Source organism: Oryctolagus cuniculus, chromosome 18 (assembly GCF_964237555.1).
Source record: "Oryctolagus cuniculus chromosome 18, mOryCun1.1, whole genome shotgun sequence".
NCBI classification, from domain to species: domain Eukaryota; kingdom Metazoa; phylum Chordata; class Mammalia; order Lagomorpha; family Leporidae; genus Oryctolagus; species Oryctolagus cuniculus.
This window is the reverse complement of record NC_091449.1, coordinates 6887633-6911668: the sequence shown is the minus strand read 5'-3', so window position 1 is coordinate 6911668 and position 24036 is coordinate 6887633. Positions and strand designations below refer to the sequence as shown.

General features: G+C 64.0%; 1 protein-coding gene across 4 annotated transcripts; it reads right to left on the bottom strand.

The window, feature by feature from the left end:
- Nucleotides 1-744: 744 nt before the first annotated feature.
- LOC127488250 (beta-1,4-galactosyltransferase 3) lies at nt 745-23974 on the bottom strand. 4 transcript variants are annotated; one of them, XR_011384163.1, is made up of 9 exons: nt 23637-23973; nt 12766-13046; nt 8137-8372; nt 7806-7993; nt 7439-7561; nt 7211-7312; nt 6921-7087; nt 1392-1535; nt 745-1297 (listed from the first exon to the last, which is right to left on the bottom strand). XR_011384163.1 is itself a non-coding variant. In XM_070062952.1 (8 exons), the coding sequence occupies exons 1-7, from the start codon at nt 23645-23647 to the stop codon at nt 6934-6936; spliced, it is 1095 nt and encodes a 364-aa protein (XP_069919053.1). In that variant the 5' UTR covers nt 23648-23973; the 3' UTR covers nt 745-1535; nt 6921-6933. The 4 variants fall into 4 exon arrangements, 3 of the variants coding, with proteins under 3 accessions (XP_069919053.1, XP_069919054.1, XP_069919052.1); XM_070062952.1 differs by having other exon boundaries at nt 745-1535; XM_070062953.1 differs by lacking the exons at nt 745-1297; nt 1392-1535 and adding an exon at nt 4004-5507 and having other exon boundaries at nt 12766-12970; nt 23637-23974.
- Between the last annotated feature and the right edge of the window lie 62 nt (nt 23975-24036).

Genomic DNA, 24036 nt, shown 5'->3' with positions numbered 1-24036 from the left:
ATGGAGCTCATGGCTCCCAGCTTTGGTGTGGCCCAGCTGGGCTGTTGCAGCCATCTGGGGAGTGAGTGAGGAGCTGTAAAATAAATCTCTGTCCGCCCTGCTCCATCAGTCTTTCAAATAAATAAACAAGATAAATCTTAGAGTGAAAAATGGAACAGGAAATAATCCAACTGGAAGATGGGAAAAGGACTTGGACCCGGGAGTGCCACTTCTGCCATTTCCAGAGTTGAAGGCAGGACTTGAGCAGACACTTGTACAGCCGCGCTGCTCACGGGCGAGATCTGAATGAAGGCCTCCCGTCCGCGGGTGAACGATAACACGCGTGGCCGGCAGACACGCCGGGGTGCTCCAGCCTTAGAAAGGACAAGGTTCCGACACACCCTACAGCACGGACGAGCCTTAGACACTGTGCTGTGTGGGACACGCTGGACACGCGAGACAAGAACATGGCTCTGCTTCCATGAGGCAGCCACGGTGGTCAGGTCCACAGAGGGAGAGCGGAGTGGTGGACCGCCGGGGCGGAGAGGGGAGGGCGAGGACGCTGCTCATTGTGTGCGACAGTGCGCCTTCCCCGATGACATCGTGCACTTGATGAGAACGTTGATAAACACTCGTTTTTTTATAAAGAGGGTGAAACACGGATGCGGTTTCTCAAAGTGACTGAAAGACAAAAAGCAGCGAGGTGCGACGGCGGTAGCACACTCAGTACTAAAGTCTGGCAAAGTACGGCCACAGGTTCAGCAGTTTCATTTTCGAGCACCTGGTGTGTGTGCATTTTAGTAAATCAGATGACCGTGGACGCCCACTCTTGGCCGTAAAACAAACAAGGAAAGCGAAAGCAAGCACTTAGCCCAGCAGGTACGACTTCCGAGTCCCACGCTGAGCTGTCGGCTGAGGCAGCCCCTGGGCAGCGCTGATGGCTCAAGGACCGGGTTCCTCACCCACACGGGCAGCCTGGGTTGTGTCCCTGCTCCCGGCTGCAGCCTAGACTGTTGGAATAACCCGCGCCTCCCTTCCCTTCCTCTCAAGTGCACTGCAGAGGTGTGTCCAGTAGGTTACAGCTAACGGAGAGATGAGCTCAATTCCACAGAAGAGAGGGGAACATGCCAGGGCCAGCCTGCTCACCCACCCGTCCAGGACACCCTTCTTGGGGTAAATGCCCACTCCTTGTTCTCAGGGGGACAACGGCAGCTTCACAGTTTGAGAGTTGGGGCTGGGCTCTTCTTCAGGGCTTGGCCAAGTCAGGATGGGCGAAGCCTGAACTTGTAACAGAGGACCGAGGACTTCAACATTGTTTCTACCAACCACAGAAAGCAGGGGATGTAGCCATGGAAACTATTGAACGGCTGTATTCCCGAGCCCTCCCTCAAGCCTTGGCCTTGGCCAGCTACCAGTGCTGTCCTGGTCTAGTTCATGCTACAGTTGTCATCCCAAATCCGGCTATGCAGACTGCCACCGCCACTGGAACCAGGTTGCCCGTGTTCAAAGTCCTCAGAGTGATCCTGGCCAAGTAACCGTCCTTGTCTCCCCTGCATCTGTAGAACAAGGATGATAGGTCTTACTGCCTTGGGGGTTGTCGGGAGGATCGTATGAATTTCTGTGCGCATTACATGGAATGCTGGTTGGCACGCGCCTAGTGCTGGACAGATGATTGACAGACCCAGTGATGGGTCACATCAACATGGGGAGGGTGTGGAAATGCATTAGGTGGTTCTATTGTTGAGTCCCGGCTGCTCCACTTCCGATCCGGCTCTCTGCTGTGGCCTGGGACAGCAGTAGAAGATGGCCCAGGTCCTTGGGCCCCTGCACCCGCGTGGGAGACCCAGAGGAAGCTCCTGGCTCCAGATTGGTGCAGCTCTGGCTGTTGTGGCCATCTGGGAAGTGAACCAGCAGATGGAAGACCTCTCTCTCTGCCTCTCCTCTCTCTAACTGTACTACTCAAATAAATTCAATCTTTAAAAAAAAAATAAACAAAGCAAACTGCAGCTGGCTGCTGGCCACGCACAGAGCAGCAGCAACATCAAAGTGAGCTTTCCCAGCCGAGGTCCTCGTGGACAACTCTGAGTAGACAGTGACAGTGGTGACAAGGACCCCGGAAAATCACCCTGCGGCCCGCCTTCCTTCTCCAGACAAGACTTCGCAAAGGCCCTGGCGTGAGCCCTTGCAGCCTAACCCGGAATCCACGGCACACGCGAGGCAGTGCCAGCAGCAGCCACAGCGACTGGCCCGTGGCACTTCCAGCGCCCGCAGGGAGCAGTGGCCAGAGGAAAACTGCAAAGGAACCGATGATGCAGAAAAGAGCTCAGCCGTGAACCACGCTCACGCAACGTCCGATTCCCACTGCACGCGTGCAGAGCCCTGCCCAGGAGTCGCCGTGTCCAGCACCGCCAGGGATGCAGACAATGCAGACAAGCCTTTTGTCACGGGTCCTGTCCTCAGAACTCCCAGCAGAGATGAGCCACATGAATTCAGTGTGCGTGCCAAAGGCCACTCCCGACGCTGCACCCCCGGAACGCACCAGAAAACTCACAGTGGACAGAGACAACATGCCTGTAGTGGGCAGAGAGCACGCGTGTAGTGGACAGAGACAGCACGCGTGTAGTGGACAGAGACAACATGTCTGCAGTGGACAGAGACAACACGCGTGCAGTGGACAGAGACAGCACACGTGCAGTGGACAGAGACAACATGTCTGCAGTGGACAGAGACAACATGCGTGCAGTGGACAGAGACAACATGTCTGCAGTGGACAGAGAGAGCACGCGTGCAGCGGACAGAGACAACACGCGTGCAGCGGACAGAGACAACACACGTGCAGTGGAGACAGCACACGTGCAGCGGACAGAGAGCACATGCGTGCAGAGGACAGAGACAGCACGCGTGCAGCGGACAGAGAGCGCATGCATGCAGCAGAGACAACACATCTGCAGTGGACAGAGACAGCACGCGTGCAGCGGACAGAGAGCACGTGTGCAGCGGAGACAGCACACGTGCAGCGGACAGAGACAGCACGCATACAGAGGACAAAGACAACACGCCTACAGCGGACAGAGACAGCACACCTGCAGCGGACAGAGAGAGCACGCGTGCAGCGGACAGAGACAGCACGTGTGCAGCGGACAGAGACAACATGTGTGCAGCGGACAGAGACAGCATGCGTGCAGAGGACAGAGACAGCACGCCTGCAGCGGATGCGGGGAAGCCGTCGCTTGGCTGGCTCCCGAGAATCCAGTCAGGGCAAGAGTCCCATGTGTGTGCCGGATGTGGGCAGGCCACGCTCAGAAGGCACGCGTGGTGGCACAGCAGAGAGGCCGCACCAGGGCCACAGGTGTGGGAAATCTTCACGTCACAGGGGAGAAGCCGCGCACGCCGCGGCCGTGGGGAACTGTCCAGGGAGGGCTCCCGCGGCAGCAGCGCTCCTCAATCATTTCCTCAGGACAGGAGAACCTCCCAAGAACGCCCGATTCTACACCATAGAATCCGCACACAGCCCACGGTCACGGTTACCTTACGGAGGGGAAACTGGCAAACGGGACGTTTAGGCAGCAGCGGAAGCACCCATTTTGAACCGGCTCTAGGAAGGATGTGGACGTCAGCCTGTAGGTCATCAGCTGCCGCAGAGTCAAGCCTGCTCTAGAGGAGGGCAGCGCACAGACCACGTCCACAGGCAGGTTCACTGACACTGCCGTGGTGGGGACGGCACCCCTGCAGTGCCAGCAAAGGACCGACGTTACGACACAACGCGAGTGTGCGCCCGCATGTAGACGTGGACGTCACACGTGCATGTGGGTCCACACATCTGTGCATACGTGCACTACACACAGGACTGCAATCTGTAAGCACGTGTGAAGACGCTTCAGGCTGAGAAAGCAGAATGAAAAGATGAGTCCATTTTCATGGGAAAATCTGAAGGCGTGCGTGCGTGTGTGTGCACATCACACTCTCCTGTCCAGCAGGCTTTGCTGCAGGAAAATCGGGGCTATTTTTTAAAAACAACCTCAGGTAACTGTTTCCAAATTTATTCTCTGTTGAATATACATCGTGAGGTTGCGTCATAATAATTATTTCATAGTAATAAGTATAAATACAATAGTGGTGACTTATTAGACACACGGACGTGCACCTGTGACAAAAGCATCAGCGTGGTTTGGGAGTGCAGTGGCCCTCCCACTGTAGCTCCTGCCTCACAGTCAGCTCACCTCCACCCGCCCTGCACACCCTACGTCCCTGCCCGGCCTCTCGGCAGATAATCAGTGCCTACACTCGATCCAGAAGACAAACAGCAGTCACCACACTGTGGCCACCGGCGAAATCTAAGCGACCAATCCTTTTTTCCTTAATAAATAACAGTCCCGTGCGTGTATATATATATATATATATATATATATATAAATAAATAAAAGGGGGGGGGGGAGTCTGGCATTGCTTTCCACTCCAAAGGCAGAACTGAGCAGCTGTGGCAGATATGGCCTCCAAGCCGAACATATTAATACTGGGCCCTTTACAGAAAATGATTCCACACATGACACACACACACACCCCGCTATGATCATATACCTATATGGGACCCTCTCTTCTTTTTCTTTCTAAATTATCATCATTGATTTTCAATTTATTTGAAATGGAGAGGGACCAGCCCTGAGGCGTAGCGGTGCTGCCTGCAGTGCCGGCATCCCATGTGGACGCCAATTCTAGTCCCGCTGCTCCACTTCCGATCCAGCTCTCTGCTGTGGCCTGGGAAAGCAGTGGAAGATGGCCCAAGTGCTTGGACCCCTGCACCCATGTGGGAGACCTGGAAGAAGCTCCTGGCTCTTGGCTTCGGATTGGTGCAGCTCTGGCCATTGTGGCCAACTGGGGAGCAAACCAGCAGATGGAAGACCTCTCTCTCTATCTGCCTCTCCTCTCTCTGTGTAACTCTTTCAAATAAATAAATCAATCTTTAAAAAAAAAGGGAGAGAGAGATCTCCCATCTCCCAGTTTACTCCCTAAATGCCTAGAGCCAGGCAGTGGCCAAGAACTCCAGCCAGGCCCCGTGTGGGTGGCAGCGACTCGCACCTGCCGTCACCTGCCACCTCCCAGGATGTGCATCGGCAGGAAGCCGGATGGGAAGTGGAGGCAGGACTTGAACCAGGCGCTCCAGTACAGGATGCAGACACCCAGTGGTGGCTTTACCCACTGCACCAACCTTCCCGTCGCTCCTTTGTAAGACCCAGTCTGTATCACACACGTGCATGTTTGATTTTAAAACTCTACGACTTTCTGGAGGCTGCGCAGTACCCCACGAGGCCGACAGGCTGTAATGATTCAGCCAGTCGCTCAGTTTTCACCACTCTCTTCCCCACGTTTTCTGCATTAGGAAAAAATACCAGGAACCACGGAGTAGCAGAACAATATAATCTCTAAGAGGCAGCCCCGGGAGCCGGATCCCTGGGTCTGATTGCGTCTTGGTCTCTTCTCTCCGCATCTCCTGCTCAAGACGCTGGATTCCTCTGTCCCGGTTCTCGCACCTACAGAGGCAAGATGAGCACCGGGCCTTACCCACAGGGGAGAGGGGGGTGGGGAGTCCACGAAACACTTGCCATCGCTTGGGCAGAGCAAGTGCCCAGTGAGTTCCAGGGACCCTGTGTCCCGGACCTGCCTGGGTGTGCAACTGAGGAGGGAGAGTTCAGTCCACAGCGTGGGGGAGGCAGGCACCTCCGATCCCCGTCCCGGACACCTCTGAGGGTGATGAGGGCCCCGCACAGGCCCGAGGCACTGTCCGGGAGGCAGGGTCTGACCCGGGCTGTGCTGGGCTCTGGAGCGCAAACCCGCGCTGTGTCTCGGCGGTGACCCTCCGGGGGCCGCACCCCAGCTGTCGAGAGAGGCGGAAGTGCGGGCACCACTGGGGCGCAGGTGCTGCAGCCGCTCGGCGGTGTGCACGGAGCTGCGCACCTGCAACCTGCGGACAGGGCCCTGCGGACAGCTGTCACTCAATCTTGAGTCCGGGGGGAGACGGACCCTGGTCAGGGCGAGGCGCCCTTCTCGGTCCTTGCCCGTCGCCCGGGAGGGACACCCCAGGGCCTCAGCTGCCTCCTGCTGTCCCTCTCAGTGCCGAGCCCTGGCACAAGCCACTCAGCGCCAGTGCCTGCCACATCACAGGATGGGCCGGGCCTGCCTGCCGCATCACAGGCTGGGCCGGGCGCCCAAGCCGGGAGCCAGCAGCTCCAGCCAGACCCCCACGTGGGTGCAGGAGCTCCGGCTCTGGGGCCGGCCGCTGCAGCTTTCCCAGGCGTTCCAGGGGCGCTGGATCAGAGGCGGAGCAGCCGGGACTCACACCGGCACCTGTGTGGGATGCCGGCATGGCGGGTGGGGGCCTCACTCCCTGCGCCCTGGCGCCGGCCTTTGTGGACGAGGGCATTGGCTGGGCCTGGCCACCGTGCGCACTACACACACACGTGCTGTTACGATTCACTAACTGAGGGAGCTCACTGCTCCTGAAACAGTTTCTGAAACGGAACTCTGTTATGCAAAGTGAAGTCCCAGTCTAGACCCGCCTCGTGCACCTGTTCCCCGCAAAAGCCGGGCCCGTTCCAAGCTCGCTCACCGCGGGAGCCCTTTCCCTGTGAGTGCCGTTAAGAAAGGCCTCCGGGGTCTAGCTGAGGGGATGGAGGGAGCAGGGAGGGGGGAGGAGGGGGGAGGGAGGGAGGAGGGAGGAAGAAGAGGGGGGAGGAGGGGGCAGGGAGGGGAGAGGAGGGGGGAGAGAGGGAGGAGGGAGGAAGAGGAGGGCGGAGGCAGGGAAGGAGGGAGGGAGGAGGGAAGAAGAGGAGGGCGGAGGGAGGGGAGAAGGAGGGAAGGAGGAGGGAGGAAGAGGAGGGGGGGTGGAGGAGGGAGGAGGGAGGAGGGACGGGGTCGGGGCTCCGCACCCGGGGCCCCATCCTTACCTGCAGCTGCGTCTCAGCCCGGCACTGGCGCTCCCGGGGCCCGGATGCCGACATCCACGGTAAGCCGCGTGTAGAGCGGCTGCCGCTCTTTGGCGAGCAGCCTGTAGCCCAGTGAGCTCATGCCATCCTGCTGCCACCTCTGGCGAATGCGGGCCAGGACACCGGGCCTGGGGGACCAGGGGTGTACCTATGAGACACCACGCCGCAGGGAGGGCCCGGGGCCAGCCCCCGGCCTCCACACTCACCTCTGGATACCGCGCCCGGGGCCAGCCCCCAGCCTCCACACTCACCTCTGGACGCCGTGCCCAGGGCCAGCATCCTGCCCCTCCAGCATGTGGTAGCGGCCAAAGAGCAGGTGGGGCCGGGAGAGGAGCAGCCCGCTGAGCTTCACCCTTCCGGGGGTGGGAGGGAGGGGGGTGAGGCCGGACGCTCGTCTCCTCCAGCAGGGACCCCGCTGCACCAGGGCCCAGCCCCTATCCCGGTGGGACCCGCAGCCCCGCCCTGCCCCGGGCCCCCACCTGGCAGCAATGTCGCTGTCCTCGTCATCCAAGCCCCAGTGTGAGTTGGGGAAGCCGTTTATCCTCAGGAAGTGAATGGGGCGCAGGGCGAACACCCCTCCGAGGTAGCCCCGGTAGGGAAGCCTAGGGAAGCAAGGGCACTTGGCACGGGAGGCCCTGCACGTCCGCTCGCCCTGTGACGGTCTCTCCCCTGGGGCCCGAGATGGCTCCGTGCTGACCCCGCCTCGCCTGCATCCTCCCACAGGCCCCTCCTGTGCCCCCAGGCCCCGAGGGAGCCCCCTCTCCGCCCACGCGTTCCAACACCCCTAACTGACACGGCGTTCCCCACCTGCAGACGTGAGGCAGGGCCTGGCCAGGCTTCCCCTACCTGTAGTTGAACTTGTCGATGGCCACGGACACGTGGGCGGGGAAGAGGTCACAGGTGTAGAGGTTGCGGTCGTCCTCCGGCAGCAGGTTCACGGCGTGCAGGAAGACACAGTCCCAGTCCCCGTCCTGCAGGGCCTCCCAGAAGCCCACGTTGCGCAGCCAGCCTCGGCTGAAGGCGGTGCTGTTTACCTGGGTTGGATACAGAGGTTCAGCGCTGCCCTCCCCACCGGGCAACACCGGCTCCCGGCAGCCGAGCGGTGCTCTCCCGGTCCTCCCCTGCCCCCCGCGCTGCTCCTCTGCCCTCTGGCGCCCGCCTCCGTCACGTCCCTCACCGGATCCACCAGGTAGATGGCGTAGTGCAGCTGCTGGCGCTGCAGGAACGGGTGCAGGTGGAAGAGCAGGTGCTGCAGCTGCCGGGCCTGCCCGCGGTAGGGCACCACCACCGCCGTGTGGTGCCGGGGCCAGCAGTCGGGTGGCCAGTACCGCCCGCCCGGCTCCACCAGCGGGTTCCTCCTCACCAGCACCTCCAGTGTCAGGTTCTCCGGGATCGTCACCTTTACAGGGCCGCCTGGAAACAGGCAGAGGCCAGGGCGTTTGGGTGGTGTGCCCTCCGCACCCCCTCAGTTCCTGCCCACCCCGCACTTCAGAATGTGCCGCCCCAGGCTGAGTGATGGAGGTCAGGAGCCCCCCCAGGCTGAGTGATGGATGTGAAGGAGTCCCGCCCCCAGGCTGAGTGATGGAGGTGCAGGAGCCCCCCCAGGCTGAGTGATGGAGGTCAGGAGCCCCGCCCCCAGGCTGAGTGATGGAGGTCAGGAGCCCCGCCCCCAGGCTGAGTGATGGAGGTCAGGAGCCCCCCCAGGCTGAGTGATGGAGGTCAGGAGCCCCCCCAGGCTGAGTGATGGAGGTGCAGGAGCCCCGCCCCAGGCTGAGTGATGGAGGTCAGGAGCCCCCCCAGGCTGAGTGATGGAGGTCAGGAGCCCCGCCCCAGGCTGAGTGATGGAGGTCAGGAGCCCCCCCAGGCTGAGTGATGGAGGTGCAGGAGCCCCGCCCCCAGGCTGAGTGATGGAGGTCAGGAGCCCCACCCAGGCTGAGTGATGGAGGTCAGGAGCCCCCCCAGGCTGAGTGATGGAGGTCAGGAGCCCCCCCCCAGGCTGAGTGATGGAGGTCAGGAGCCCCCCCCAGGCTGAGTGATGGAGGTCAGGAGCCCCCCCAGGCTGAGTGATGGACATGCAGGAGCCCCCCCCAGGCTGAGTGATGGAGGTCAGGAGCCCCGCCCCCAGGCTGAGTGATGGAGGTCAGGAGCCCCACCCCCAGGCTGAGTGATGGACATGCAGGAGCCCCCCCCAGGCTGAGTGATGGAGGTCAGGAGCCCCGCCCCCAGGCTGAGTGATGGAGGTCAGGAGCCCCCCCAGGCTGAGTGATGGAGGTCAGGAGCCCCGCCCCCAGGCTGAGTGATGGACATGCAGGAGCCCCCCCCAGGCTGAGTGATGGAGGTCAGGAGCCCCGCCCCCAGGCTGAGTGATGGAGGTCAGGAGCCCCACCCAGGCTGAGTGATGGAGGTCAGGAGCCCCCCCAGGCTGAGTGATGGAGGTCAGGAGCCCCCCCAGGCTGAGTGATGGAGGTCAGGAGCCCCCCCCCAGGCTGAGTGATGGAGGTCAGGAGCCCCGCCCCAGGCTGAGTGATGGAGGTCAGGAGCCCCCCCAGGCTGAGTGATGGAGGTCAGGAGCCCCCCCAGGTGATTGATGGAGGTCAGGAGCCCCGCCCCAGGCTGAGTGATGGAGGTCAGGAGCCCCCCCAGGCTGAGTGATGGAGGTCAGGAGCCCCGCCCCCAGGCTGAGTGATGGAGGTCAGGAGCCCCGCCCCCAGGCTGAGTGATGGAGGTCAGGAGCCCCGCACCCAGGCTGAGTGATGGAGGTCAGGAGCCCCGCCCCCAGGCTGAGTGATGGACATGCAGGAGCCCCACCCCAGGCTGAGTGATGGAGGTCAGGAGCCCCGCCCCCAGGCTGAGTGATGGACATGCAGGAGCCCCCCCCAGGCTGAGTGATGGAGGTCAGGAGCCCCGCCCCCAGGCTGAGTGATGGACATGCAGGAGCCCCCCCCAGGCTGAGTGATGGAGGTCAGGAGCCCCACCCCCAGGCTGAGTGATGGAGGTCAGGAGCCCCCCCAGGCTGAGTGATGGAGGTCAGGAGCCCCGCCCCCAGGCTGAGTGATGGACATGCAGGAGCCCCCCCCAGGCTGAGTGATGGAGGTCAGGAGCCCCGCCCCCAGGCTGAGTGATGGAGGTCAGGAGCCCCCCCAGGCTGAGTGATGGAGGTCAGGAGCCCCCCCCCAGGCTGAGTGATGGAGGTCAGGAGCCCCCCCAGGCTGAGTGATGGAGGTCAGGAGCCCCCCCAGGTGAGTGATGGAGGTCAGGAGCCCCGCCCCAGGCTGAGTGATGGAGGTCAGGAGCCCCCCCAGGCTGAGTGATGGAGGTCAGGAGCCCCCCCAGGCTGAGTGATGGAGGTCAGGAGCCCCCCCAGGCTGAGTGATGGAGGTCAGGAGCCCCCCCAGGTGAGTGATGGAGGTCAGGAGCCCCGCCCCAGGCTGAGTGATGGAGGTCAGGAGCCCCCCCAGGCTGAGTGATGGAGGTCAGGAGCCCCGCCCCCAGGCTGAGTGATGGAGGTCAGGAGCCCCGCCCCCAGGCTGAGTGATGGAGGTCAGGAGCCCCGCCCCCAGGCTGAGTGATGGAGGTCAGGAGCCCCGCCCCCAGGCTGAGTGATGGACATGCAGGAGCCCCACCGCAGGCTGAGTGATGGAGGTCAGGAGCCCCGCCCCCAGGCTGAGTGATGGACATGCAGGAGCCCCCCCCAGGCTGAGTGATGGAGGTCAGGAGCCCCGCCCCCAGGCTGAGTGATGGACATGCAGGAGCCCCCCCCAGGCTGAGTGATGGAGGTCAGGAGCCCCGCCCCCAGGCTGAGTGATGGACATGCAGGAGCCCCCCCCAGGCTGAGTGATGGAGGTCAGGAGCCCCACCCAGGCTGAGTGATGGAGGTCAGGAGCCCCCCCAGGCTGAGTGATGGAGGTCAGGAGCCCCGCCCCCAGGCTGAGTGATGGAGGTCAGGAGCCCCGCCCCCAGGCTGAGTGATGGAGGTCAGGAGCCCCACCCAGGCTGAGTGATGGAGGTCAGGAGCCCCCCCCAGGCTGAGTGATGGAGGTCAGGAGCCCCCCCAGGCTGAGTGATGGAGGTCAGGAGCCCCCCCCCAGGCTGAGTGATGGAGGTCAGGAGCCCCCCCAGGCTGAGTGATGGAGGTCAGGAGCCCCCCCAGGCTGAGTGATGGAGGTCAGGAGCCCCCCCAGGTGAGTGATGGAGGTCAGGAGCCCCGCCCCAGGCTGAGTGATGGAGGTCAGGAGCCCCCCCAGGCTGAGTGATGGAGGTCAGGAGCCCCCCCAGGCTGAGTGATGGAGGTCAGGAGCCCCCCCAGGCTGAGTGATGGAGGTCAGGAGCCCCTCCAGGTGAGTGATGGAGGTCAGGAGCCCCGCCCCAGGCTGAGTGATGGAGGTCAGGAGCCCCCCCAGGCTGAGTGATGGAGGTCAGGAGCCCCGCCCCCAGGCTGAGTGATGGAGGTCAGGAGCCCCGCCCCCAGGCTGAGTGATGGAGGTCAGGAGCCCCGCCCCCAGGCTGAGTGATGGAGGTCAGGAGCCCCGCCCCCAGGCTGAGTGATGGACATGCAGGAGCCCCACCCCAGGCTGAGTGATGGAGGTCAGGAGCCCCGCCCCCAGGCTGAGTGATGGACATGCAGGAGCCCCCCCCAGGCTGAGTGATGGACTTGCAGGAGTCCCCCCAGGCTGAGTGATGGAGGTCAGGAGCCCCCCCAGGCTGAGTGATGGAGGTCAGGAGCCCCGCCCCCAGGCTGAGTGATGGACATGCAGGAGCCCCCCCAGGCTGAGTGATGGAGGTCAGGAGCCCCCCCAGGCTGAGTGATGGACATGCAGGAGCCCCCCCCAGGCTGAGTGATGGAGGTCAGGAGCCCCCCCAGGCTGAGTGATGGAGGTCAGGAGCCCCCCCAGGCTGAGTGATGGACATGCAGGAGTCCCCCCCAGGCTGAGTGATGGAGGTCAGGAGCCCCCCCAGGCTGAGTGATGGAGGTCAGGAGCCCCGCCCCCAGGCTGAGTGATGGACATGCAGGAGCCCCCCCCAGGCTGAGTGATGGAGGTCAGGAGCCCCGCCCCCAGGCTGAGTGATGGACATGCAGGAGCCCCCCCCAGGCTGAGTGATGGAGGTCAGGAGCCCCGCCCCCAGGCTGAGTGATGGAGGTCAGGAGCCCCCCCAGGCTGAGTGATGGAGGTCAGGAGCCCCCCCAGGTGAGTGATGGAGGTCAGGAGCCCCCCGCAGGCTGAGTGATGGAGGTCAGGAGCCCCGCCCCCAGGCTGAGTGATGGAGGTCAGGAGCCCCGCCCCAGGCTGAGTGATGGAGGTCAGGAGCCCCCCCAGGTGAGTGATGGAGGTCAGGAGCCCCGCCCCCCCCAGGTTGAGTGATGGAGGTCAGGAGCCCCCCCAGGCTGAGTGATGGAGGTCAGGAGCCCCCCCAGGCTGAGTGATGGAGGTCAGGAGCCCCGCCCCAGGCTGAGTGATGGAGGTCAGGAGCCCCCCCAGGTGAGTGATGGAGGTCAGGAGCCCCCCCAGGCTGAGTGATGGAGGTCAGGAGCCCCCCCCCAGGCTGAGTGATGGAGGTCAGGAGCCCCGCCCCCAGGCTGAGTGATGGACATGCAGGAGCCCCACCCCAGGCTGAGTGCTGGACTTGCAGGAGTCCCCCCAGGCTGAGTGATGGAGGTCAGGAGCCCCGCCCCAGGCTGAGTGATGGAGGTCAGGAGCCCCCCCAGGTGAGTGATGGAGGTCAGGAGCCCCCCCAGGCTGAGTGATGGAGGTCAGGAGCCCCCCCCCAGGCTGAGTGATGGAGGTCAGGAGCCCCGCCCCAGGCTTACTGACGTAGGGTGAGACCTCAGGGCAGTTGGGCAGCTCGTCCTGGCTGACGTCCAGGGGGCGGATCTGGCTGAGGTTGGCGTAGACGTCATGGTGGGGGACTCCGGGCGAGGAGTATGGGGCCATGGAGGGCAGCTGTCCCCCGGCCTGGGGCCTGGCCTGAGTCAGGAGGCGCAGGAGGGAGCCGATGCTGCGGCAGCGCTGGACCTGGTAGAGGAACGCCCCCACGAGCAGCAGCTGGACCCCCAGGAACAGCGGCAGGAGCCCCCTCCGTGGCTTCACCCTGGGAAAGGAGGCAGGGGTCACTGCTCCCCCTGCAGCCCCAGCGCTGTCCCAGCCCTGCAGGGCACACGTCCAGTCTCCTGCATTCAAGATCCCCTGAGTGGCTTTGCGGGCTCCACACAGCGGGGACCGGAGGGCAGCGAGGGCCACGCGGCATCAGGCCGGCTGTGAGGAGGCTGCCTGTGCGCGTGCCGGGTAACTTCTCTGCCGGCCTCCCCAGTCCACACCCTCTGGTCACACTGGCCACCAGCCGGGCATCTCTCTGGGGCGAGCAACCCCAAACCTCCAAGTGTCCTTGTCTGGCGGCATAGGCCTCGGGTTGCCGTGCCAGGACCACAGGGCGCATGGATCAGGGCACGGCCAGGCTGGGTCCTCGACCCAACACCACCGCTGTTCACTCTGGGCGCTCTACGGGGCTCTTCCCCACAGCCAAGGACCTTCATCCGAGTGGCACCGAGTGGCTGCCCTGATGGCCGCGCTCCCTCCGACGTGATGGGACCTCATGGACCGCGGCTGCCCCGTGAGCCTCCCCAGCAGCCTAGCAGCTTGTCCGAGGCGAGCTCGGGCGTGGCTCAGCTCTGAGCCCCACGTCTGCAAGCACAGAAGGTGGAATGGCCCAGACGCCCTCGACCCAGGGTAAGCTCCTGCTGGCCCCCCAAGAGCGCGCCAGTGTTCCCTCTGCACTTGCGCTCTGCCCTGGCTTGGCCCTCGCTGTCCCCGTGTCACATCCCACCTGTGTCCCGGTCAACACGACTCAGCCCCGGGCCTCCAGCACCGAGAGCCCAAAGCACGGCCATCGGTCCCTGCCTCTCACGTCACACTAGGTATTAACGCAGGAACCAAGGCCGCACACAGCACCAACAAAACCTCGGTCCCCTGAAACCCACATTCTCGCAGACAGCGGACCCCAAAATGTCATTTCGGGGAGTGTTGAACATCTGCAAGTAACTAGGGCAACGGGGTGGGCAGTACCGGGACAGTGGGAGGCAGCTTCTGGGAGGGCGTTGGGGGAGGTACCCAAGGGCAGCCCTGGAGGACGTGGAAGAGGACGAGGAGGACGAGGAGGACGAGGAGGACGGGGAGGACGGGGAGGACGGGGAGGATGAGCAGGACGAGGAGGAGTGTTGTTTCTGGAGGGGTCAGAGACACTGATGCTGGAGAATGAGGTCAGGGTGGCGACCAAAGCCTGAATGGGAAGGGTCTTGTGGGAGGGGCGGGGGCTGCACAGGATCTGAGCCAGCCTTCTAGGTTGCTCCATCTGCAGCAGATTCTGCTCCCCCTCCCAAGGGTTATCCGACAAAGCCTGAGAGACTGCTGCGACTTGGCGGGGGAGGGGTGCTGCTGGCCTCCAGCGGGTGGGAGCCAGGGATGCTGCTCAACACCCTCCGGTGCCCACGCTGGCCCCCACCCCACTGCACCAGGAATCTAACCCTAGAGAGCGAGAAACTCCCAGAGGCCACACTCCGCCTTCACCACTAGAGGGTGACCTGGAGAGGACACCCTGGGTCCCTGCACACCCCCTCCCTCTCCCTCCTGTCCCTGTCCACCCCCTCCTTCCCTGTGTCCCTGCATACCCCTCCCTCCCTGTCCCTGTCCTCCTCTTCCCTCCCTGTCCCCGTGTACCTGCACACCCCTCCCTCCCTGTCCCTGTACTCCTCCTCCCTCCCTGTGTCCCTGCACACCCCTCCCTGTCCCTGTCCTCCTCTTCCCTCCCTGTCCCCGTGTCCCTGCACACCCCTCCCTGTCCCTGTCCTCCTCCCTCCCTGTCCCTGTCCTCCTCCCTCCCTGTCCCTGTCCTCCTCCCTCCCTGTCCCTGTCCTCCTCCCTCCCTATCCCCATGTACCTGCACACCCCTCCCTGTCCCTGTGTACCTGAACACCCCTCCCTCCCTGTCCCCTTCCCTCCCTGTCCCCGTGTTTCTGCACACCCCTCCCTCCCTCCCTGTCCCCATGTCCCTGCACACCCCTCCCTGTCCCCGTGTACCTGCACACCCCTCCCTCCCTCCCTGTCCTCCTCCCTCCCTGTCCCCATGTCCCTGCACACCCCTCCCTCCCTCCCTCCCTGTCCCTGTCCTCTCCCTCCCTGTCCCTGTCCTCTCCCTCCCTGTCCCCGTGTCCCTGCACACCCCTCCCTCCCTGTCCCTGTCCTCTCCCTCCCTGTCCCCGTGTCCCTGCACACCCCTCCCTCCCTCCCTGTCCCCCTCCCTCCCTGTCCCTGTCCTCTCCCTCCCTGTCCCCATGTTTCTGCACAACCCTCCCTCCCTGTCCCTGTCCTCCTCCCTCCCTGTCCCCGTGTACCTGAACACCCCTCCCTCCCTCCCTGTCCCTGTCCTCTCCCTCCCTGTCCCCGTCCTCTCCCTCCCTGTCCCCGTGTCCCTGCACACCCCTCCCTCCCTGTCCCCGTGTCCCTGCACACCCCTCCCTCCCTCCCTCCTGTCCCTGTCCTCTCCCTCCCTGTCCCCGTGTCCCTGTCCTCTCCCTCCCTGTCCCCGTGTCCCTGCACACCCCTCCCTCCCTCCCTCCTGTCCCTGTCCTCTCCCTCCCTGTCCCCGTGTCCCTGTCCTCTCCCTCCCTGTCCCCGTGTCCCTGCACACCCCTCCCTCCCTCCCTCCCTCCCTGTCCTCTCCCTCCCTGTCCCCGTGTCCCTGCACACCCCTCCCTCCCTCCCTGTCCCTGTCCTCCTCCCTCCCTGTCCCCGTGTACCTGCACACCCCTCCCTCCCTCCTGTCCCTGAGAAGTACCCTGGGGAAGTTCAGTCTCTACTCTTCCAAAAACTCACTGAGGACAGAGACGGACTCATGGACCCCCTGGCTATCGGGTGAAGAACTGAATCCTAGGATACTCTCTTTCTAGCTGATGCCTGATGAGACCTTGTTTGAACTTTTTTTTAACTAATTAATTAATTTTTTTATTTTTGACAGGCAGAGTGGACAGTGAGAGAAGAGAGACAGAGAGAAAGGTCTTCTTTTGCCGTTGGTTCACCCTCCAATGGCCGCTGTGGCCGGCACGCTGATCCGAAGCCAGGAGCCAGGTGCTTCTCCTGGTTTCCCATGGGGTGCAGGGCCCAAGGACTTGGGCCATCCTCCACTGCCTTCCTGGGTCATAGCAGAGAGCTGGCCTGGAAGAGGGGCAACCGGGACAGAATCTGGCGTCCTGACCGGGACTAGAACCCGGTGTGCCGGTGCCGCAGGCGGAGGATTAGCCTAGTGAGCCGCAGCGCCGGCCCTAATTAATTTTTTTCTTTCTTTCTTTTTTTTTTTTTTTTTGACAGGCAGAGTGGACAGTGAGAGAGAGAGACAGAGAGAAAGGTCTTCCTTTGCCGTTGGTTCACCCTCCAATGGCCGCCACGGCCGGCGCGCTGCGGCTGGCGCACCGCGCTGATCCGATGGCAGGAGCCAGGAGCCAGGTGCTTTTCCTGGTCTCCCCTGGGGTGCAGGGCCCAAGCACCTGGGCCATCCTCCACTGCACTCCCTGGCCACAGCAGAGGGCTGGCCTGGAAGAGGGGCAACCGGGACAGAATCCGGCGCCCCGACCGGGACTAGAACCCGGTGTGCCGGCGCCGCTAGGCGGAGGATTAGCCTAGTGAGCCGCGGCGCCGGCCCCTAATTAATTTTTAAAAATATTTTATTTCATTTATTCGAAAGGCAGAGTTAGAGAGAGGCAAAGGCAGAGAAGAAAGAGGGGTCTTCCATCTGCTGGTCACTCCCCAGATGGCCGCAACGGCCGGATCAGGAAACCAGGAGCCAGGAGCTTCTTCCAGGTCTCCCACGCGGGTGCAAAGGCCCAAGGGCTTGGGCCATCTTCTACTGCTTTCCCAGGCCACAGCACAGAGCTGGGTCGGAAGTGGAGCAGCCGGGACTCAAACCGGCGCCCACATGGGATGCCGGACTGCAGGTGGCAGCTTTCCCCGCCACGCCAGAGCGCCGGCCCTGAACTCACACTTGAATAAAAGGTTCTGTATTTACAGAGGAACTGGAACTCTCGGGGATAACGGCAGGGAAAGGGAAGGATTCTAGCTCCCCGGGTCCACCCCAGCATGCCTGTGGCCGGAGGTCCCTGCACAGACGCGGGCCGGTCCACGCTGGCCCCATCATTCCAGTGCCAAATGGGAGGATCTGAGCACTGCACAGGGTGCTTGCCAGCAGGGACTGAGCGGCCACCCCGGGCGGCATCCCTGCCACCGAACAGGACGCCCGTTTTCAGACGGACTGGAACAGCACCTCGCTGCTGAGCAGGCTCCGGGATTTGAATCCCGAGAACATCCTTAACCTGGAGCACCAGGAGACGAGACCCAACTGCAGCTGCAGGCCTGCCGGCCGGTGTCTCCCAACTTCCGATGGGAAAGGCGTTCACGCAGAGCACGGTGTCCTAGAGACCAACCCAGGCTTCCGAGCAACCCTCCCCGGTGCAGACGCCGCCGTTCTCACTACCAGAGACACCAGACGGCCTGGGCTAGGAGGAAACGCGCCTCACGCTCACACGACAACGGTCCACAACGGCGAGATCTGCTGCCGTCCTGGGGAGACCAAGGCACGCCTTGGGAGCAACCTGCAGTCGGCCCAGCAGCAGCTCACGGGCCTGTTCCCCGAGCGGAAGGCAGCCCGTGACAAGCAGACGGTGCCCGGCTGCTCCGCAAGCAGCAGGTGCCAGCCCAGCTGTGACGGGGACGCCGTTCCTCCTCCCAGGCAGGAGCGCCGGCGAGCTCGGGGCACTGACGCCTGGGGGCCTGCGTGGTCTCAGAGGCAGATTCTCTGGTAGCTTCTGCGGAGTCACCGACAGCAAGCATGTCGGCCCCAAGTCCTCCGAGTGTGAGGGTATTTCCACCCTTCCTCCTCCTGGCGCTGGGACAGGAGGAGCTGCGCCATCAAGAGTGTGGCTCGTTTCCTGGAGAACCCATTACAAAATTGACCCCCGACCGCACGAGAAGCACACAACGGAGTTTCTTCAACTTCAAGAAATGACTTTTCTTTTTCCACATTTTGAATTCCTATCAAAAGCAGAGTGATTGTGGGCCCAGTGCTGTGGCATAGTGGGTATAGCCGCCACCTGCAGTGCCGGCATCCCATGTGGGCGCTGGTTCGAGTCCCGGCTACTCCACTTCCGATCCAGCTCTCTGCTATGTCCTGGGAACGCAGTGGAAGATGGCCTAAATCCTTGGGCCCCTGCACCTGCGTGGGAGACATGGAAGAAGCTCCTGGCTCCTGGCTTTGAATCAGCCCAGCTCCGGCCATTGCAGCCATTCGGGGAGTGAACCAGCGGATGGAAGACCCCTCTCTCGGCAACTCTTTCAAATAATGAAAATAAATCTTAAACAAAGTATGGTGACCGTGAGACACAGTGCTACTGTGCTTGGGCCTCTGGATTATGAAAATATAATTCTGAGCAAGATGAGAAAAGGAATTCAGAAAGTCCACCACAGAGCTACAGAGTCTCCGCTGTCGTGGGAAGGTGAGCCAAGGACGAGGAATTAACGGCATGTCTAAAACTGCTGCCGTAAGTTACGGACAGTTCTAAGAGGTGGACGTCTTGAACCACCAGCAACTCTCGTGCAGGAGAAATGGGTCAGAGCCAGAGCATACGTCCACTCTTCCCAACTGATGCACTCTTCTGTCCGACAGTAAACTACGTTTTCATGTGTGGAAACAGCACCCTGGCTACCACGCTGTGCATGCGCACCCCGTGTGTGTGCAGTGAGCGGGGGAGCCAGGAGGGTCCCCCACAGTGTCCCCTGCCTCCTCCCCTCCCCCACCACTGGGGTCCTGGCCAGGCGCCTCCTCCCCAGCCCTGTGCTCTGAGCCAGGCTGAGGAGGCAGCAGCTGGGAAGCTCCCTCAGGGCCCTCGGTCAGGCAAGAGGAGAGGGCGAGGCGGAGGGGCCTGAGCTAGCCTGGGCTCCACACTCTCAGGGACACCCCCCATCTCCCTGGAGAGGGCACGGCAGAGGGGCCTGGGCCCAACACTCTCGGGGACACCCCCCCCCATCTCCCTGGAGAGGGCACGGCAGAGGGGCCTGGGCTGGCCTGGGCTCCACACTCAGGGACAACCCCCCCATCTCCCTGGAGAGGGCACGGCAGAGGGGCCTGGGCTCCACACTCTCGGGGACATGGCCCTGTCTCCCTGGAAAGGGCACGGCAAAGGGGCCTGGGCTCCACACTCTTGGGGACACCCCCCATCTCCCTGGAGAGGGCACGGCAGAGGGGCCTGGGCCCCACACTCTCGGGGACACACGGCCCCGTCTCCCTGGAGAGGGCACGGCAGAGGGGCCTGGTCTCCATACTCTCAGGGACACATGGCCCCGTCTCCCTGGAGAGGGCACGGCAGAGGGGCCTGGGCCCCACACTCTCGGGGACACACGGCCCCGTCTCCCTGGAGAGGGCACGGCAGAGGGGCCTGGGTCCCACACTCTCAGGGACACACGGCCCCGTCTCCCTGGAGAGGGCACGGCAGAGGGGCCTGGGTCCCACACTCTCAGGGACACACGGCCCCGTCTCCCTGGAGAGGGCACGGCAGAGGGGCCTGGGCCCCACACTCTCGGGGACACCCCCCATCTCCCTGGAGAGGGCACGGCAGAGGGGCCTGGGCCCCACACTCTCGGGGACACCCCCCATCTCCCTGGAGAGGGCACGGCAGAGGGGCCTGGGCCCCACACTCCCGGGGACACACGGCCCCGTCTCCCTATCCCACACCTCTCGGGGAAGGCTGACTCATTGAGAGGTACGTACTTGAGGTGCTACAGCCTAGTGAACCCCATCTTTTCACAAAGCGCCTAAGTGGAATGTTTCCAGGCACGCGGCTGTCACACACTGCACGAAACACCCGGGTCCAGGACAGTGACGCCGTCGAACGGGCGCTGTCCCCGGAGGTTCTGAAAATCACCCAAACGCAGCCAATCAGGTCAGGCCATCGCAACACGCACTGTCGACAGGCGGGCCTCGTCTCAGCCACCTTGTAAAACACAGACGGTCTCTGCCTCCCAGTAAGAAGTCTCACTGTTGAAAAGCGCCAGGGCCAGCTTAGGAAGAGTGAGGGGGCGGCACAAAGGTTCCCAGCCGGCTGCGGGGTTCCCGCGGAGGGCGCTCAGCCGACCGCAGCGCGCCCGTGCCTCCGTACCCACGACACACGCAGGCTGACCCCGTCTCAGCATAATGTCCTAACTCGCCGAACAGAGCCTGCCGGGAAAGTTCCTTTGCCGTCTGAACGTCTGGGGCCGGGGTAGATCCGGCTGTCCCGAGACACCTGCGGCGGCGCCAGTGCTGGCCGCCAGCAACGCCACGCGGTCAGACGCGACTTTCCAGCAGCCACGCTCAAGGGGCTCAACCAGAAGGGACAGCTAACTTTCACGTGACTTCTAGCCCGTCACAGCAGAGACGGTACCGTCCCAACGCGCCGCTCACGTGAAAAGTATGAGCGCGTTTACGTGGCTTTTCCTCCAAAGTCCGTATTTGACAAGCCCAGGTTCCAGAGCTCAGGGGTCACGCGCCCAGACCACCCATGCGCGCTACACCGGCTCTGCACTCGCCGTGCCTGCAAGCCGGCGGGCGGTCACAGCCCGTGCGCGGGGAGGGGAGAGCGGAGGCGGCAGGCAGCCTGGCGGGCCAGGGCCCGGGACCGGCAGCTGCTGTGTGCCGAGTCCTTGCTGAGGTTCAGAGCTGTCGCCAGCACCCCCACCCCCGGCTGCCACCTCTTCTCACCCACTAACCCTAGGTCCTCCCCCTCAGCACCGCCCACACCTTGATCGCGTCTCTCTACGAGGGCCGTCCCAGCCCCAGCTGCAGCCACCCCATGGTCTGGTCTCTGCCGAATGGGCCCTGGAGGGCAAAGCCACCTCCGGCTGGGCACTGCGGCTCTAACCCCGGGGGTGCGGAGGTGCCATCCCCTCCTCTTGCTCGTGGCTCCCCACAGCCAGGAGACGTCATTCCAGCCCAAACCAGGCACCGGGGCCCAGAGCCTCTGTCCCCACCTACCACACCGCCATGACAATGGCTTCTGGTGCTGGGCTCTGTGTTTAGTGAGGCGTAGAATAAGGAGGCATGCGACAGGACAAGCTGGGAGCAGCCCGGGTGGGCCCGAGCACCCTGCCGTTTGCACCAGGCCTCGTGGGCAGCCACGCGGGGGACCCAGCTCAAACCCAACTGGACCCACACTCAAGAAGCTCCCGGACCAGAGAGAACTGAAACTGACAGAAGGCGCCAGGGCCTCCAATGAAGGGACCGGGGTCCGCGACAGCCCATGGGCTGCTGTCACCAAGTGCACGGCGGCGGGGGTCAGTGTGGGTGGAGCCGAAGGGCCAGCAGTGGGAACACACACAGCAAAGCTCTGTCGCTGGGAAACCCGGGGACCGCCCGCAAACCCCCTGGGAGCCAGGCGGGAGACCCCGGGCCATCCCCCAACCCCGCCCCATCATCAAGCCAACAGGTGGCAACAAACGGGACAGAGATGTTTCCAAAGAGGCCGGAGAGGCCTCCGTCTACGCTGCGCTAGCCTGATGATGGGCGTGGCCACGAGGACCAGGGGGGCTGTCCAGTGAGCTGTCCAGTCACGACTGGGTCCAACAGGGCCAACATCCCCTGTATCCAGTCCTTCTCCGGCCAAGCACTGGACTGAATTCCTCACCTGGCCTCCCAACAGCCGCTCTGACACCCGTCACAGGGGAGGACATGGGGGCACAGAGAGGTTAGTCCACTTACCCGAGGACCCGCAGCAGAGTACGCACAGCAAGGAACTGCACAGGCTGGCCGAGGGCAGCACCCCCGTCTCCTTACCCAATCTGAGGTCCACCTTCTTTGGACAATTTCCCACCCCGAAGTACGTGAGTGCTGTGGAGCTAGGCACTGTGGACACTCAACCGAGGTATACACAATTGAGGAGCTGGCGCTGGGGCGCAGCAAGTAAAGCTACCGCCTGCAGTGCTGGCATTCCTTGTGAGCACTGGTTCCAGTCCCGGCTGCTCCATTCCGATCCAGCTCTCTGCTGTGGCCTGGGGAAGCAGTAGAAGGTGGCCCAGGTCCTTGGGTCCCTGCGCCCACATGGGAGACCTGGAGAAGCTCCTGGCTTCGGATAGGCAAAGCTCCGGCTATTGCAGCCAATTGGGGAGTGAACCAGCGGATGGAAGACCTCTCTCTCTCTCTGCCTCTCCTCTCTCTATGTAACTCCGACTTTTAAAAAAACAAACGCTTGAGTGCTGTACATTACAGTCTGGGTAGGAAACCAAGGGAGAGCAGGATACACCCAGGGGAGGGCTCTCCGGCCCGATTAGCCATTTATGAACTATCGACACCCGCGCATCACGTTCAGTCCCGCCCCCGTCTCCACCTGTCAACACCTGGCCCAGTCTGCCCTTGCCCCCAGGACAACCAGAACCAGCTCCGGAAGCCGCCTGGGGGGCCACTCACTCACTGCCCCCCCCACCCCCCGTGCGGAACTACGGAGCCCACAACTCCCACCTCGCTGCTTTCTGATTTTAAAGGAACTGAAAACTGGGCCCGGCCAGGAAAAGGAAGCTGTGTCTGCTCAGGAGGCTTCAGCGAGCCCAAACAGCGCCCGCTGCTTGGGGGCCACCGCTGCCCTCAGCCCGCAGGAGGGAAGCGGCGTGGGGGCCACGCCACCGCCTTCCCGCTCAGTCCCCACCCCCACCCAGGAGCAGTGACGGTGGGGCAGGCTGGGGTCGGCAGGGGTCTGGGGCTGGGGCTAGGCAGGGGGTCCGGGGCTGGGGTCGGCAGGGGGCCCGGAGCTGGGGTCGGCAGGGGGTCCGGGGCTGGGGTCGGCAGGGGGTCCGGGGCTGGGGTCGGCAGAGGTTCAGGGCTGGGGTCGGCAGGGGGTCCGGGGCTGGGGTCGGCAGGGGGTCCGGGGCTGGGGTCCGGCAGGGGGTCCAGGGCTGGGGTCGGCAGGGGGTCCGGGGCTGGGGTCGGCAGAGGTCCGGGGCTGGGGTCCGGCAGGAGGTCCGGGGCTGGGGTCCGGCAGGGGATCGGCAAGGGGTCGGCAGAGGTTCGGGGCTGGGGTCGGCAGGGGTCCGGGGCTGGGGTCGACAGGGAGTCACAGGGAGTCCGGGGCTGGGGTCGGCAGGGGGTCCGGGGCTGGGGTCCGGCAGGGGATCGGCAGGGGGACCGGGGCTGGGGGTCGGCAGAGGTTCTGGGGCTGGGGACCGGCAGGGGGTCCGGGGCTGGGGATCGGCAGGGGGTCCGGGGCTGGGGGTCGACAGGGAGTCCGGGGCTGGGGTCGGCAGGGGGTCCGGGGCTGGGGTCCTGCAGGGGGTCCGGGGCTGGGGATCGGCAGGGGGTCCGGGGCTGGGGGTCGACAGGGAGTCCGGGGCTGGGGTCGGCAGGGGGTCCGGGGCTGGGGTCCTGCAGGGGGTCCGGGGCTGGGGTCGGCAGGGGGTCCGGGGCTGGGGACCGGCAGGGGGTCCGGGGCTGGGGACCGGCAGGGGGTCCGGGGCTGGGGTCCAGCAGGGGTCCGGGGCTGGGGTCGGCAGGGGTCCCGGGCTGGGGGTCGGCAGGGGGTCCGGGGCTGGGGTCGGCAGGGGGTCCGGGGTTGGGGTCCAGCAGGGGGCCCGGGGCTGGGGTCCGGCAGGGGGCCCGGGGTCCAGGGCCCGGTCTCACCTGCTCTTCATCCCGACCTCCGTCTTGCACCGCACCGGGCACGGGGCGTAACTGTTCACCGCAAACCGTCCCCCCGGCCATCAGCTCCGCGCGGGCACGGGGGCCTCCGTCCCGCGCCCCTCCGTCCGGGCCCGCGCCCACGCCCACTCCCACGCCGGCACGGCGCGGCGCGGGCAGAAGCCCCCTCCGCACTCCCTCGCGACGGCATCCGCTCAGCACAGCCCGGGTCTCGCCTCATCCGCAGCAAACGCTGCTGATACTCCCACGACAGCAGACACCCTGAGGCCACCCGCTCCATCTTCGGGAGGGACCAGAAGCCCAACGCACTCGCACGCAGGCGCAGACGGGAAACCGGCCGCATCCGCCCAGGGTACGCCGGGAGCCGCGCGCGGGGCGCCGC